General features: G+C 37.7%; 1 protein-coding gene across 1 annotated transcript in view; it reads right to left on the reverse strand.

Moving 5' to 3' along the window:
- Zcchc17 (zinc finger CCHC-type containing 17) overlaps window positions 1-16,292 on the reverse strand; it is a 50,370-nt gene that overhangs the window by 13,581 nt on the left and 20,497 nt on the right. Inside the window, exons 4-5 of the mRNA XM_015485359.2 lie at window positions 2,710-2,810; window positions 1,103-1,194 (exon numbers count right to left, since the gene is read on the reverse strand). Of these exons, the coding sequence (XP_015340845.1) occupies window positions 1,103-1,194; window positions 2,710-2,810 (193 nt within the window). The remainder of the gene's footprint in view (window positions 1-1,102; window positions 1,195-2,709; window positions 2,811-16,292) is intronic.

The raw sequence follows: 16,292 nt of genomic DNA on the forward strand, positions 1-16,292 counted from the left end.
AAAAAAAAAAAAAAAAAAAAAAAAAATCCCCTAATATCCCTCAAGGGAACCTAGGGATTCAAGAACCCCTAGTTAGAAATTCTAAAAAGAATTTAAAACAACAAATTTCCCATATCACCAGACATTATCCTGGATTGATAGGAAAAATCTTCCATTTTTAAATATAAGTCAGAAGAACCAATGAAAGTAAGGTGCTGTGTTCAGAAGATGTAGGAGTCTAAATCCCAATGGATTTGCTCCTAGATCACTCTATTCCGTCACCTGGTCAATGCTCTTCTTTGACCCCAGTGAAGAAACTGCTAGGAGAGAGGCAAATAACAGTACTTTGTGAATGCTCATTAGCCAAGGGAAAAGCAGAAAGATATTAAGAGGAAGTAAGCAGCCAGGCACAGTGGCATACACCTATAATCATAATGCCCAGGGAAACTGAGGCAGGAGGATCTCGGGTTCAAAGCCAGCCTCAGCAACTTGGCAAGGCCCTAAGCAACTCAGTGGTAAAGCACCTCTGGGTTCAATCCCCAGTAGCCAAAAAAAAAAAAAAAAAAAAAAAAAAAAAAAANCACACAGATAGCCGCAGAGCTAAAACTTCTTACAGGTCCCATGCCTCTCTGCCCTGTGCTCTTTTTGCTGCACCCAAACCAACAACCTTTGGCCTGATCTTTGCTGACTGGGACAAATTCTACCTCTCTGTATTCTTTTCTGCTTTAACGTGATGCCTGGTGTATACAAGTTGAAGGTAGGAGATTCTACTCTTCCTGAGCCTTCGGTGCTGTTGAGGGACTGTTAACAGATGCTGTGTCCTACACAGATAGTTTTGTTAAACTTCTGGTGGATCCTGTTTCAGGGCCACAGAGGAAAGAAACAAAACCACATATGGAGCACTCCTACATTATGAGATTTGTGTTAGCCTTTCATCTCAGATTTCTATGCAATAAAGTGCTATTTACACTTTTTACCTCTAAAAACCAAAGATCATAAAGGTTACATAACTTTTTGACATCACAAAGTCTATAAATGGTAGAGTTCCCAGTTCAGTCTGATTTACTACAGTTTTCTGTGCTTTGGGAGGTAGGATTTTAGCCTTTCCAAACCTTTTACCTACTCAATGATAACATTGTTGGGATCGAGGTCTTTCCCAGTCCCTTGGTTGACAACTTTCATGGAGAGGGATACTTTTATCCTATCATTTTTCATCTGAAAAAGACAAAAGAAGAGTCACCAAAAACTCTAAGCACATAATTTAGACTGCCAATCTAAAATTAACGAAGAATTAAAGCTTTAACCACCCTAACAAACACCAAGACCCTTTCATGAACAAGGTACCGAGCTAGGAACACTGAAAGTACAAAGAAGCATAAGAGGAGACACTATGGCAGAAGAGTTGTAGGAAATGGTCTTTCTCTTACTCCTGTCCCTCTGGGGGAAAGACACAAAAGGTTGCTCAGAAATGCATGGCCAAGGGAGGTCACCAGACAGAAAAAAAAGCTGAAAGAAGTTCTTATTTTAGAACATTCCTTCTGGACTTGGTTTAGGGCTTCTTTAAGCAGGACACTTGTTAGTCACATTGGTCTTCTTTTGCTTCCTGCAGCTCACATAACATCTTGTTTTACTTCAGCATCTTTGCATAAGCTATTTTCTCTGCCTGGAATGTTCTTTTGCCAGTTCTTCAAGTGACTGGTTCCTTCTCCTTTGGGTCTCAGCTCATGCACCATTTCTTCAGAGAGCCTTTTCCTGACAACTTTATTTAAATCTACTTTCAATATTGTTTGAACACAATACAATACTTGTGATACTTTACTTTCTTTCTCTCTCTTTTTTGGGGAATATCAGACATTGAATCCAGGGGTGCTCTACCACTGAGCCACATCCCCAGCGCTTTTTTATTTCTTATTTTGAGACAGGGTCTTGCTAAGTTGCTAAGAATAGCCTGGAACTTGAGATCCTCTTGCCTCAGCCTCCTGAGTTGCTGAAATTTCAGGCTGCACCCCCACACCCACCTTGTATGTTTCCTTTTTAAAAATTGTGCCTTCCACTTATATTCTATATAAGGCTTACAGAAGCTAGAATCATTTATATCTGGTTCAATCTTTGTGTCTCCCAAACCTAGCACACATTAAGCATTATTGTTGAATAAGAGGCTTTTTCAGGCCCATCTCCCTTGTCATTCCCTAGTAGAAGAGCACGATGTACGCATGTTCATTTATCTCCTGTGGTGTGCTTATACCCACAGCCCTCATGCCCTTCAATGAGTTATTATGAACAGGGTACATGAGATCGTTCTCACTTCTCCTGTATTGCATGAAGCCAGATATTAGGAAAAATGGTTATAAACACCCTCTGTCCTTTGTTGTGGCCCAACTGAAATATACCTGGCAGGTACTCTTTGATATTTGTGATAAAGACCTAACCCATAAATTTTAAGTTTCCTTCTCTTTTCTTGTTATTTTTCCCTTTTCTTTTTTCTTCTTTTCCAGCACACAGAAGGACAGCTTTTTAAACACACATTTATTACAACACTCTTTCTCATAGTTCACTTCATTCCCTCTGGATTTGCAGGATAGGAAAACTGATTTAAATTCAAGACAGATAATTGTGATAGGATTTAAAATAAGATTATCAGCCACAATTAACAACATTTTCACACACACTGTCATAAAGTTTCAAGAAAACATCAGCTTTTCCTAACCCCTTCTATCCACAGAACCTTACCTCTCGACCAATCAGTTTCACCCACACTTTGTCTCCAACATCTACTATCTCAGAAGGCTTGTCCACCCGACAAGAGGACATGTGAGTTCGATGGACCAGACCTGGCACAAGAAGGAAAATTAAAATAAATCAGATGGCATTTCTGATATTTATATTCTAAATGACTGGGGAAGAAAACAGAGGTAGAGGAATGCAAGGGCAAAATGAAAATTTTCATTGAAAAATGTAAGTTCATTTACAACTACAAAATAATTTTAGATCGCATTTAATACCTAATTAACCAGCAAACATTCTTTAAAATACTGCTTGGCCAGGGATACCGCTTAATGGTAGTGCAGGCACTTACTTAACATGATGGGCTAGGCCCTGGGTCTAATCTCCAGCAACAAAACAAATTAATAAACAAACAACCACCACAACAACAAAAAACTGCTCAATGTTAGTAAATATGTGATAAAATAACAGCAAAAATACTGGCAGAAATATAAGTTGGTAAAATTCTTTGAAAGCAAAGGCGTAAATATATTTATATTTTTACTCTTGAAATTTTTTCCAAAGAAAAAATTCAACTAGAGGCAAAAACCCATGGGCATAAAACATTTACAGTATTATTATCTATGAAAGTTAAAAAAATAAAAGACCTGTAATCTCAGTGGCTTGGGAGGAAGGCTGATATAGGAGAATTACAGGTTCAAAATTCAGCTACAGCAACAGCGAGGCACTAAGCAACTCAATGAGACACTGTCTCTAAATAAATACAAAATAGGGCTGGGTGTATGGCTCAGTGGTCTAGTGCCCCTGAGTTCAATCCCTGGTACCAAAAAAAAACAAAAAAGAATTATAAATCATGGGGCTGGGGATGTGGCTCAGTGGCACAGCACTTGCCTGACACACAGGAGGCCCTGGGTTTGAGCCCCAGCACTGCAAAAACAAACAAAAACCCTTAAATAAATAATCATTTAAAAAAATAGCTTGACAAACTATGGTAAATCTGTCAAATGGGAACACAAGGAGCTATCTCAAATATAGTTACAGAAAATAATAATGATATATGTTAAGTGAAAAAGGGAAATATAAACTCAGTACCATTTTAAGTCTATTAAATTAGCACAATATTTAAAACATAACAATATCCAATGTTGGCTAAAGGTAAGTAAAATAAACATTACTAAGGCTAGAATAAACTTTTTTTTAAAAGAGAGAATTTTTAATATTTATTTTTAGTTTTCAGCGATACAACATCTTTGTTTGTATGTGGTACTGAGGATCGAACCCCGGCCGCACGCATGCCAGGCGAGCGCGCTACCGCTTGAGCCACATCCCCAGCCCCTAGAATAAACTTTTAGAAATCACTAAACAATGGCTACCAATAATAATAGATGCAAGGCACAGTGACGCATACCTATAATCCCAGAGGCTCGGGAGGCTGAGGCAGGAGGATCTTGAGTTCAAAGCCAGCCTTGGCAACTTAGGAAGGCCCTAAGCAACTCATAAATAAAGTACAATCAATGTCTCTAAATAAAGTACAAACAATGGCTTAAATGTGGCTCATCAGTTAAGTGCCATTGTGTTTAATCTCCCATACAAAAAAAAAATTTTAAAAAGAGATAAAAAGTTATTCCACTTTTCCACTCCCTTCTTTAAAAGAATGATAGGTCTAGGGGTGTTGCTCAGTGGTACAGCACTTGTCTAGCATGCATAGGCTCTGAATTTGTTGCCCAATACCACACAAATAAATAAAAATTACGTAACAAAAATAATTTATAATTAAATAGTAACATTTAATGAAACATTTATAGGAAATATCCCTTTCCTGTCTATCCAAGGTCCTTTCCTTGGGAGAGCCACCCTCCCTACATTCTAAAATAATCTGGTCAATCCATGTGATTTGCTGAAGCTTACTGAACCCAAATTGTGGGCATAAGACACAGGCTTAGTCAATAAAGGTATTCCAACTGTCTCCTGTCCTGTCTCAAGTAATTAACTGGTTTGGGAATCAATACAAGAAATTAGTTGACAGTCATCTTCAAATTTTTAAAATTATAAACTCAAAAAAACTGCCAGTGCTCATCTTTACCAGCAGATGGCAAGAGTCTGCCAGAAGGAAGTAAAGAAGAGCACTAGGAAACAAGAGACTTCTGAGCACCAAAGTTAGATTTACCCTGTAAGTCCCCAGCAAGATTGGCCAAAATGTTTCTTAACTGTGCTTCTGCCCTTCTCAAACAAGATTTCTAATAAGTAATTTCACCATCATCATTTCTGAAAATGTCCTAAGAAAACTTTTTCTTTTTTTTTTTTTTGAGATAGTCTCTATTACCCTGGCTGGCTTTAAACTCCTGGGCTCAAGTAAACCTCCTGCTGGGACCAGGCTCAATGTATTAAGACAGGAAAATTTAGAAACAACCTAATATCCAAAACAAGGGTAAGGGATAAATTAATTAGGGTATAGTCACTTGAAGAGCCATTCAAAAGGTCACATAAAAACACATCAATGTTTCATTCTTTAGTAAATAGTGTGTGTTTACCATGAGTTAAGTACTATAGGCAGCTAGCATTTTCCTATGATAAAAACAGCACTATAATACACAATTATATAGTATGATTACAAGACTTAAATTAGAGCTGGGGATGTAGCTCAGTGGTATAGCACTTGCCAAGCATATGTGAGATCCCAGGGGTTTTTGTTTTTGTTTGTTTGTTTCTTTTTTGTTTTGTTTTTGTTACTGGGGTTTGAACCCAGGGGTGCTTTAACCACTGAGCCACAACTCCAGCCTTTTTTTATATTTCATTTAGAGACAGGATCTCACTGAGTTACTTAGGCTCTTACTAAGTTGCTGAGGCTGGCTTTGAATTGGTGATCCTGCCCAGCCTCCCAAACTGCTGGGATTACAGGACGGTGCCACTGCACCTAGCTCAAGGTCCCAGGTTTGACCTCAACCCAACAAACCTATTCTTAAAGTAAAAACTGGAAAGAAATGACCCAAAATTCTAACGATGATTACAGTTTAACCTTTTGATTTTGTTTTAATAATAGAGAAAATTATTTCTAGAAAATAAATTATTATGAATGATCATAAGCCAGGAATCAGTTATAACTGCCTCATTAAGGTTGCTTGGGAGACTTATTTTCCTATACGCTCCCCCCCCTACACTTTTCCATACCTAAAACTCAAAGTATCTACCCTTTCTGTTTGGCGCTCCTATTAGAAACCATTGTTTTCTTTATCCACAATCACAGGATCTTTTGCACTACATTGGCTGATTCAGAAGGCCTATCTGAATAACACTTCTGTCTCCAAAATGTTTTATATACATTATGTAAGCTATGTTTTTAGTTTTAGATCAATATATAATCTCCAAATTGGGTAAAATTCATGTAGCTCAGATTTTATTTTTCCTCTGTGATGATGTAATGAGCAGACTTGCCTAATTGGAAAATTTGAAGAGGAAAAAAAACAGAAGGCCACAAAAAAATAATGACATCAATAACTTGTCCTTCTTCCACCTGAACTCATAGTATGATATTATTTTGATTCAGGCATCTCTCTCAAGTAAATATGGCATTTCTAGAAGCATCCATTAACCTTGAAAAATTGGGAACAGTTTAAAATGATTATGTGGTGCATCTGAATGGCAGACTGATGCCATTAAATGTTACAAAAGGTATTTTAAAAGATGAGGAAATGTTAAAGGGTCATTAAGAGTAAAAAGCTACAAATTTTAAATAGTATAATATTAATCTCAGTATTAAATTTTATATAGATATTTGACTAAAAAGAAATACACAACCAGGCATCATGGCACATGCCTGCAATCCCAGCTACACAGGAGGAGGATCTAAAGTTCAAGGCCAGTGTGAGTATAAACTTAGTGACACCCATCTCAATTCAAAAATTAAAAAAAAACGGGGCTGGAGGGGTGTAGTTGAGTGACAGAGCACTTGCCTGTCATGTACAAGGCACTGGGTTCAACCTCTAGTACCCAAAATAAAACCAAAATGTTAACAGTATCTCTGTGGAGTGGTAATATCGTATAATGATTGCTTTCATTACCCTCCCTTATTTTTCTATAATAAGTATGAATTATTTCTAATCAAAAAAATACTGTAATCCCAGTGGCTTGGGAGACTGAGATAGGAGGATCACAAGTTCAAAGCCAGCTTTAGCAACTTATCCAGGCCCTAAGCAAATACCCTGCCTCTAAAGAAAATATAAAATAGGGCTGGAGATGTGGCTCAGAGGTTGAGTGCATCTGAGTTCACCCTGAATTCAATTCAATATCCAAAAGAAAACAAAACAAAGTTTAAAAGCCAATTTTAAGTGATCTGTGCACTATGATTGAAATTATGTAAAACTATGTTTCAGGGGCACAGATGTGGCTCAGTGGTAGAGCAATTGCCTAGCACATTCAAGGTCCTGGGTTCAATCCCCTCCACTGCAAAAACAAACAAACAAACAAACAACAACAACAACAAAACACACACAAGATCTTGGATCTGACAGAATAACAGCAGTGGAGTTCCAGATCTGAGTTTGATCCAAGGTGCACAAAAATAAATAAATAAATAAGACAGAAATTCGTTGATAAAATAAGCCAAATAACATTCAGGCTATATTGTCATGCATTGTTTCTTTCAGCTTGCTTTCCTAAATCAAATAAAGGGAAGAGATAGGAAAACTATGTTTCATTTGAATACAGTCCAAAAGGGAATATATAGTAATAGTTACAGGAGGGTGCCAGACATTAATGGCTTATTACCAAAGACCTTAGCTTACACAGTGAGTTAAACAAGGGACATGGTCTACCCCTCAATCTAGATAGTTGCATATGTAAGTCTGTAGCTCAGGGGAGGGGTATGAACCAGAGATTCAAGTGTAGGAATTAAGATGCTTGGACAGTTGTCCCTTAGAATATGGGTGAAACTGGCTTCAGGACCCTTCTCCCTTATCAAATCTGCAGATGTGCAAGTCCCTCAAAAAAATTGCATACTGTTCGTGTATATAACTTTGGCACAGCCTGCAGTATATTTTAAACCATCTCCATGTTGCTCATAATACCTAATACAATGTAAATGCTATGTCAATAATTGTCATACTGTGTTGTTAAGGGAATAATGATAATAAAAATGTCTGTACATATTTAGTACAGATGAAAACTTTTTTTTTATATATTTGTTGGAAATTGAACCCAGGGGCATTTAACCACTGAGCCACACCCCTAGCACTTTTTATGTTCTGTTTTGAGACAGGGTCTCACTAAATTGCTGAGGCTGGCTTTGAACTCATGATCCTCCTGCCTCAGCCATCCAAGTCGCCAGGATTACAGGTATGCTATGCCTAGCTGAAAACATTTTTAACAATATTTTTATTCATAGTTGGTTGAATCCATGGATGCAGAACCCATGAATACTGGGGAACAACTGTATACTAAAATATAGGAACAGGATTACCAGTTTAGTGATTGGTTGAGAAAGATACATAATTTAATGTATTAATTTATAACAGACAGGGCTGGGGATGTGGCTCAAGTGGTAGCGCGCTCTCCTGGCATGCGTGCGGCCCGGGTTCGATCCTCAGCACCACATACAAACAAAGATGTTGTGTCCGCCGAAAACTAAAAAATAAATATTTAAAAAAAAATTTATAACAGACAACATGCTTTTTTTATGCCTGGAAGGTTCTAAAACAACCTATCAGTTGTCCCAAGTATCAAATACCTGAAAAATTAGATCAATGATTAGAAATTGCTTCAATAGAATCAGAGAAATTGATCATGTTTAGGGTGGTATGGTCATAGACCTGGTTTCTTTTTTCCTTTACTTTTTTTTTTTGGTGGTGCTGAGGTTCAAACCCAGGGCTTTGTGGGTTCTAGACAAGCACACTACTGCTGAGCCACATTCCCAGTTCTGCTTCAACTGAATCAGAACAAAAAGGAAACATATGTTTTGAAAGATATCTCCATTCTGTCAAGGTTTAATGGACTATTACTTCCTCATTAAAAAAATCCATCTTGGTGGCGAGTGGTGGCACATCCCTGTAAACCCAGTGACTCAGGAAGTTGAGGTAGGGGAATTGCAAGTTTAAGGTCAGCCTTTTGCAATTTTGCAAGACCCAGTCTCAAAATAAAAAATAAAAAGGCTGGGGATATAGCTCAGTGTTAGAGCAACCTGGCTTCAATATCCAATACTTGGTGGGATGGGAGTATTGGGGAAGTAGGGGGCGAAGAATCCACCTCTTTAGAGCCTATCATCATGCCAACTTCAGACTCTCAGCCTCTCTTGTATTATGTTCTAGACTGTCAATTGACTTCCTGTTCATAAATCTGTCTCATTAGAATATGATAGTCAATTAATATTTTAGTCTCGAAAACTACAATTCCTTTCCAATCCCCTTTCCTTCTTTCTTTATTTTTCACGGTGCTGGGGATTGAATCTAGGGTTTCAAGATGGGCACAGTGGTATATGCCTAAAATCCCAGCAGCTTGGGAGGCTGAGACAGGAGGATCACAAGTTCAAAGCCAGCCTCGGCAAAAACGAGGTGCTAAGCAACTCAGTGAGATCTTGTCTCTAAATAAAATACAAAATAGGGCTGGGAATGTGGCTCAGTGGTTGAGTGCCCCTGAATTCAATCTCTGGTACCCCCCCCCCAAAAAAAGAATCCAAGGTGTCATTGAAGTCATACTCCTAGCCCTCCAATTCCTTCTCCATGAAATACACGCACATTATCTCATCAGAGTGCTCCGTATCTTCAGTTACAGGTTTATAGGCAATTACCTGCTTTATTTTTATCTATGGCTAATCTCATACACTGCATGAGGGATTCACCACAGATTCATTCTCAGAAGGCAGTTGTTACAAAAACACCATGGAGAGTTGAATTAAGTGTATAGATATAATAGAGGACACCAATATTTATGTGTATATTTAGGGCCCCTTCATTCGGTCCTAGGTGCCCTTCTAGGTAAACCATATCCATCCACTCTTTGAATCCTCATATCAACTCTCACTCATATTCATAGGAGAAAATAGTCTAGAGTTTTATAAATTTTGTTCGAGATTACAAAGCTGACAGTTGTCTCTTGGGTTTTGTTCCTCAGTAACTGTAAGGTATCAGTTCCAGGACCCCTCAGATACCAAATTCTTCAGTGTCTTAAAGGTATAGTATCTGAACTTACACATATTCTCATATATATATATATATATTGTGTGTGTGGGGGGGTGCACGTTTGTGTGCACACATGTGCATGTTAACTACAAACTCTGCCACTGAGCTGCACCATCAGCTCCCTCCCCATAGTTTAAATCACCTCTAGATTATTTATAATACCTAATACAATGTAAATGCTATGTAAATAGTTATTTTAGTCAATGATGGACTGCTGTACAATAATGGTCCCATAAGATAACGGAGGGCTGTGACTGTGGCTCAGTGGTAGTGCACTTGCATTGCATGTGTGAGGCACTGGGTTCTATTCTCAGCACCATGTATAAATAAATAAAATAAAGATCTATCAACAACTAAGGGAAAAATATATAAAAAAAAGATTATAACGGAGCCAAAAATTCCTAATGCGTAGTGATGTCATAGTAAAGTGCATTACTCACATGTTTTGGTGATGCTGGTGTAAACCTACTGTGCTGTTAGTCCTATAAAAGTACAGCACATGTAATTATGCACCGTACATAACACAGTGCTTGATAATGACACTGTACGACTGTTATGATGGATGTAGTCATCGTACTATACCTTTTATCATTATTTTAGAATGTACTCTTCCCACTTGTTTTATCATAAAGTTCTCTGCAAAACCAAATGCACTGTTTGGCTGACACCAGCCTCATCCCTCTGGTGTTTACTCTCTCAACTGTAGGATTTTATCTTATGCCTGATTTAACCTCATGTTTTGCTCTTCATGGTCCTAGGAACAAGGCTATGTCATAATATATAGCCTAGGCATGTAGTAGGTGTTACCATGTAGGTTCGCCTTTCAATTACAAAAAGAAAAAGATGAATTCACCTAAAAATAGTGGAAACATACCAATTCTATGTTAGTAGAATTGATTAATTAATTAATGCTCCAGGATGAAACAGAGGCAAACAAAAATGCTTTGCTTACCATGTCGCATGACAGGGAAGCAGTTTGTATCTAGATTTCTGCCCCATTCCTCTCCCTCCCCACATTTGTAGTGCTGGGAATTGAATCCAGGACCTTGGGCATGCTAGACAAGTGGTACATACCTGGCCCATGCCTAGATTTTGGACATGAAGCCACAAATGCTCAAAGGGCACATCAAGTCCATCATCATGTTCAATAAACTCAACATGAACTTTACAAAATGAGTCCCATCTGAATGTCTACTGGTAAAAGAAAGGAGAAAACCAATCCTGACAAGTTGGAAAGCACTAGTTGTTCAATCACCATATGAGAGAAACAGTAAGCCCACTACAGTCCCCTTAAAAACCGTTCTCCCGGGGCTGGGGATGTGGCTCAAGCGGTACCGCGCTCGCCTGGTATGCGTGCGGCCCAGGTTCAATCCTCAGCACCACATACACACAAAGATGTGTCCGCCGAAAATTAAACAATAAAAATAAATAAAAAATTTAAAAAAAAAGTTCTCCCTTATGTATAATTTTAATGCACCAATAAAAAAGTTTATTGTGGAAAATATATATGTACCAACAAATTTAAAAAAACAACATTCTCCCAACTATGTTAGGCTTAACACATTAATTCCATTGGCAATAAAGAAAAATGGTAAAACTTTCAAATTACTACAGTATAGCTGCAACCAAAAATGCCAAAATAAAAGGTCTCGGGGCTGCAATTGTAGCTCAGTGGTAGAGCACTTGCCTAGCACATGCGAGGCACTGGATTTAATCCTCAGCACCACATACAAATAAATAAATGAATGAATGAATGAATGAATGGTCCCTTTACCTTTGGGACTCTGAATTCCCTGTCCAGATTTTTTAAGTAAATCATCTTTAATCAACGGTATATATCAATAATGTAAGTACCTAAATCAAAGTGATTTCTCATACCCTTTAACTGTTGGGATTACAGAGTCACTCAAACGGTTACTAACACACACTATATTATAGGCAGAAATGGATTCAAGGATGAATAAAACATGTTTCTGTCAGTCAAAGAACTCAGAGTCTGTAATATCCCATTTCACAGATGAGGAAATGGAGGCTCAAAGTCTAGCCAACTTGCCCAAGTCAAGAAACCAGTAAAGGGCAAAGCTGGGACAGTTCATTTTTTCATTCAATGAGAATTACTGAATACCACTATACTAGGCCCTGATTCATCTGAAAAGTCTAAGTATTCCATAACTTAGTGCAAACTCCCTCATTTTTATTATGCCACTGTAATTTATTTATATTTCTAGACTGAACAATCTGAGGACAGCAGGAATTGTTGTGGTGGTGGTTTTAAATCTCTGGGTTACCACTGGAAAAGACAACTAGAAGACGGAATTCAATAATTATTTACTAGCTGGGTGCAGTAGTGACACATGTCTATAATCCCAGCTACTTGGGAAGCTCAAAAAAAAAATTTTAAAAAGCACTTTTTGCTAAATTGAATTCAATTAATTGTTAAACATAGAAATAGATTCATATTTAATCTATAAATTCATTTATATGTATACACACACACACACACACTCACACACACACATTTTTCTTGGTACCAGGGAGATTGAACCTTGCTTAGGGCCTTACTAAGTTGCTCAGGCTGGCTTTGAATTTGTGATTTACTTGCCTCAGCCTCCTGAGCTGCTGGGATTATAGATGTGTGCCACCAATGCCTAGTTATTGCTAAATATATTTGAGTTTCTGCCATAAACAAGGAACATTAAAAGTGTAACACTAAATAATCTCTGCTCTCAAACTTATATAATTTAGTGCTGGTGAACAGAATACAGCAAAAAAAAAAAATACTTTAAAATTGTATAGTGCTGCATTATCTACTATGTTATTCACTACCTACATGACTATTTTTAGTTAAAAAAAAAAAATTTAAATCTTGGGGCTGGGGTTTTAGCTCAGTGGAAGAGCACTTGCCTAGCATGTGTGAGGCACTGGGTTCGATTCTCAGCGCCACATGTAAGTAAACTAAAGCCCACCAACAACTAAAAAGTATTTTAAAAAAATTTAAATCTCAAGGCTACTGTATTGAACAGCACAGATGTGGTATAATATAAAAATATTGTCCTTGTTCCTGGCTAATAATCCCTAAAACCCTTGGGATTTCTTTTGTGACAGGAGTGTCTTTTGTTCATGAGAAGGCCCCCTCTGATCATACTTTGAGTTCATGCTAACAAGGTGACAGAGTGGGTGCCTTGATAACCTCCAGATGGAGCTGGTCATCAGAAAGATCAAGTGATTAGAAGGTCACCATGTTCAGACCCACCCACTGACTGACCATTTCCAGGAAAAGGGGTTTGGGAGCTGGAGGGAGAGCTCTATAAAAACTCCCCCACAGAAGATTTGTAGAGTTCCTGGGTTGGTAAATCCATCCTAGTGCTGGGAGGGCTTCACCAGAGAGGACATAAAAGCTTCCCACCCTACTACACTCATACGGGGCCCTGTGCATCTCTTCTATGACTTGGCTATTCCTGAGTTATGATAAGTGAAGTGTTTACTATAGCCCATAAAAGTGCTTTCCTGAGTTCTGTGGGAACCTAATTTACAACTGGTTGGTGAGAAGTAGAGGGGCATCTAAAATGCAGGCAATCTTACAGAACTTAGCCCTTCTAACTTGTGGGATTAAATGCTAACTCAAGGTAGGTAATGTCAGAATTGAATTGGCGGATACCTGCTTGGTGTCCAAAGACATGGAGAATTAGTGTCCAGAAAACAAATCAGAACAGAGAGAGATATTAACAGCATCACAGAAAGTTCTATTGAACAATACTATGAGAAGGAAAAAGAAAATCATTATATCTAAATCCTAGGAGGGGGTCTTCAATTCAGCAGTGGGTAAAGAATTCAAAGAATAAAAGTCTGGGAAACTAATTCAACTTAGAGTCTTCTTCCTGAATCAAAGACATTAAGATTTGATCAGACTACAATTATTCCATTGTTCAGTCCTAATGATCATCTCCCTTACAGACACTAAGAGACTATAGAGAAATCAATAGCTTAAGTTATCCAAAAACCCCACAGAAAATGCCAGGATTAGAACTCAGTTTCCATGTAATTATTTGGTCCTCTGAGCTCCCTCTCCAAGGCTTGTTTCAGCACAGCTTCAGACTGACAGATTCACTTGTAAGCTGTCAGCCACAATCAGAGGCATTACCTGACAGAGTACAGACACAAGTAAGTTGAAAACTGACTGTTGAAGGGTAGCAGCCTTTAATCCCCAGATAGTTCCCAAAGTGTCACATAAAAGTCTAAGTAAAAATGGCACTTTCAGGCACTGGCAGTGGTAGGCAAGTACACTAACAAGAAAATCTGCCTTCAGACAGGAAGAGGTGCAGGTCCTATAGAGGTGGGGATGAGTTCCACCTCATTAAATCCCAGCCAACATAAAATGAGAAACTTAATTACAGACTGCTGACTGCCAGCTTGAAAACCACTGGTAAGCCATTTCTAATGCAAAGATGCAATCTGCAGCACAGTGGTTTCCAAGGCTAGAGGCAGGCTTTATTATCCAAAGATCAGCTGTTGGGCTTTTGAAAGAAAAAAAATATATATATATATATATTTTTTTTTTAAATATTTATTTTTTAGTTGTACACAATACCTTTGTTTATTTATTTTTATGTGGTGCTGAGGATCGAACCCAGGGCTTTGCACGTGCTAGATGAGCACTCTGCCGCTGAGCCACAACCCCAGCCCCCAAAATATATATTTTTTAAATATTTATTTTTTAGTTGTAGTTGAACATAATACCTTTATTTTATTTATTTTTATGTGGTGCTGAGGATCGAACCCAGGGCCTTACACATGCTAAGTGAGTACTCTACCCTCTAAGCCTCAACCCCAGCACCCCCCCACACCCAAGAGTATTTTTTTTAAATGGCAAAAAGTGAAAGTCCTTGGGCTGGAGCTGTAGCTCAGTGGTGGAGCACTTGCCTCGCATGTGTGAGGCACTGGGTTCGATCCTCTGCACCACATAAAACAAATAAATGAATAAAGATATTGCATCAATGTACAACTAAAAAATATATTTTTTGAAAAAGTAAAAGTCTCTCTCTTTCATGTAATCCCTTCTTTAGCAAATCCAACTCCCCAAAGGCGATTATTATTAAGAATTTGTTAGCTGGGTATGGTGGTATACACCTATAATCCCAGCTACTCAGTAGGCTGAGACAGGAGGAGCCTGGAAAATTTAGCAAGAGGACCTGTTTCAAGGAAGAAAAAAAAAGCTGGGTATATAGTGCAGTGGTAGTGCACTTGCTCATCATGTGTAAGGCCCTGTGTTCGATTCCCAGCACTGGGGGCGGGGGGAGAAAAAAGAATTGTTGAATATTCTCCCATGCTTTCTTCTAAACATATGCAATAACTTTAAAAAAATACATAGGCATGGATTGGGGTTGTGACTCAGAGGTAGAGCACAAATTAGATGGTGGTGATTGTTGCAAAACCCTGTGAATATACCAAAAAACAATGAAATGTATTCTTTAGGTAAAATGTATAGTACGTGCATTATCCTTAATAAGGCTATTTTTTAAAGGGATGTTACACAAATGGAATTATAAAAAGTCTAACCTTTTGGGATTAGCTTTTTCCACTGAGCTTAATTATCTGAAGATTGATCCACATTGCCGCATGTATTGATAGTTTTTTTTTACTTTTTATTGTTGAGTAGTATTCCATTATGCAAATGGACCACTGTTTATGTAACTTTATCAATACTAAGAATGAATATCTTTTAATACACTGACCAAATGACTTACATTTTCTCCTGTGAGTTGTCATTTCATATTTTGGTTCCTTTTCCTACTATTCCCCCCATTTTTTATTAGCTCTTTTTATCACGTGTATTACAAATTCTTTTTCCCAACTTAACTTTGCTAATGATTTTTATCACTGTCTTTTTACTTTTTTCTTTCTTTAATTTTATTTATTTATTTATTTATAATATATTTTATTTTATTTTTATTTTTATGTGGTGCAGAGGATCGAACCCAGTGCCTCACGCATGCCAGGTGAGCACGTTACCACTTGAGCCACATCCCAAGCCCTATTTTTTTTATTTTTATGTAATGAAATATCTTTCATATTTTTCTCTTATGACTATATCTTTCTGTTAAAATTTTTAACTTATTTTAGCATAAGTAGTTGGCAAGTTGAGTCTCTGGATTCACTAGCATGTTGTGTGATAAAGCAGAAAGCCCATGAAGCTAGGAATCTGAAGGTTTAGATTCTAGTCTTAGTTGTGCCATTATCAATTTAATTCACTCTGGGCAGGTCACCCATCTGTGGAATTCCTGTTTATACTTAACACAACTATTCTTACAAACAAGATTGTAAATATAAGAGGGAATCTCCAAAAATTATTCAACACATGTTTATGTATTATGAAGAAAATTTAAAGTATTGCATTTATAATTTTTTTGGTACTGGGGATTG

This window comes from Marmota marmota, unplaced genomic scaffold (assembly GCF_001458135.2).
Source record: "Marmota marmota marmota unplaced genomic scaffold, marMar, whole genome shotgun sequence".
NCBI lineage: Eukaryota > Metazoa > Chordata > Mammalia > Rodentia > Sciuridae > Marmota > Marmota marmota.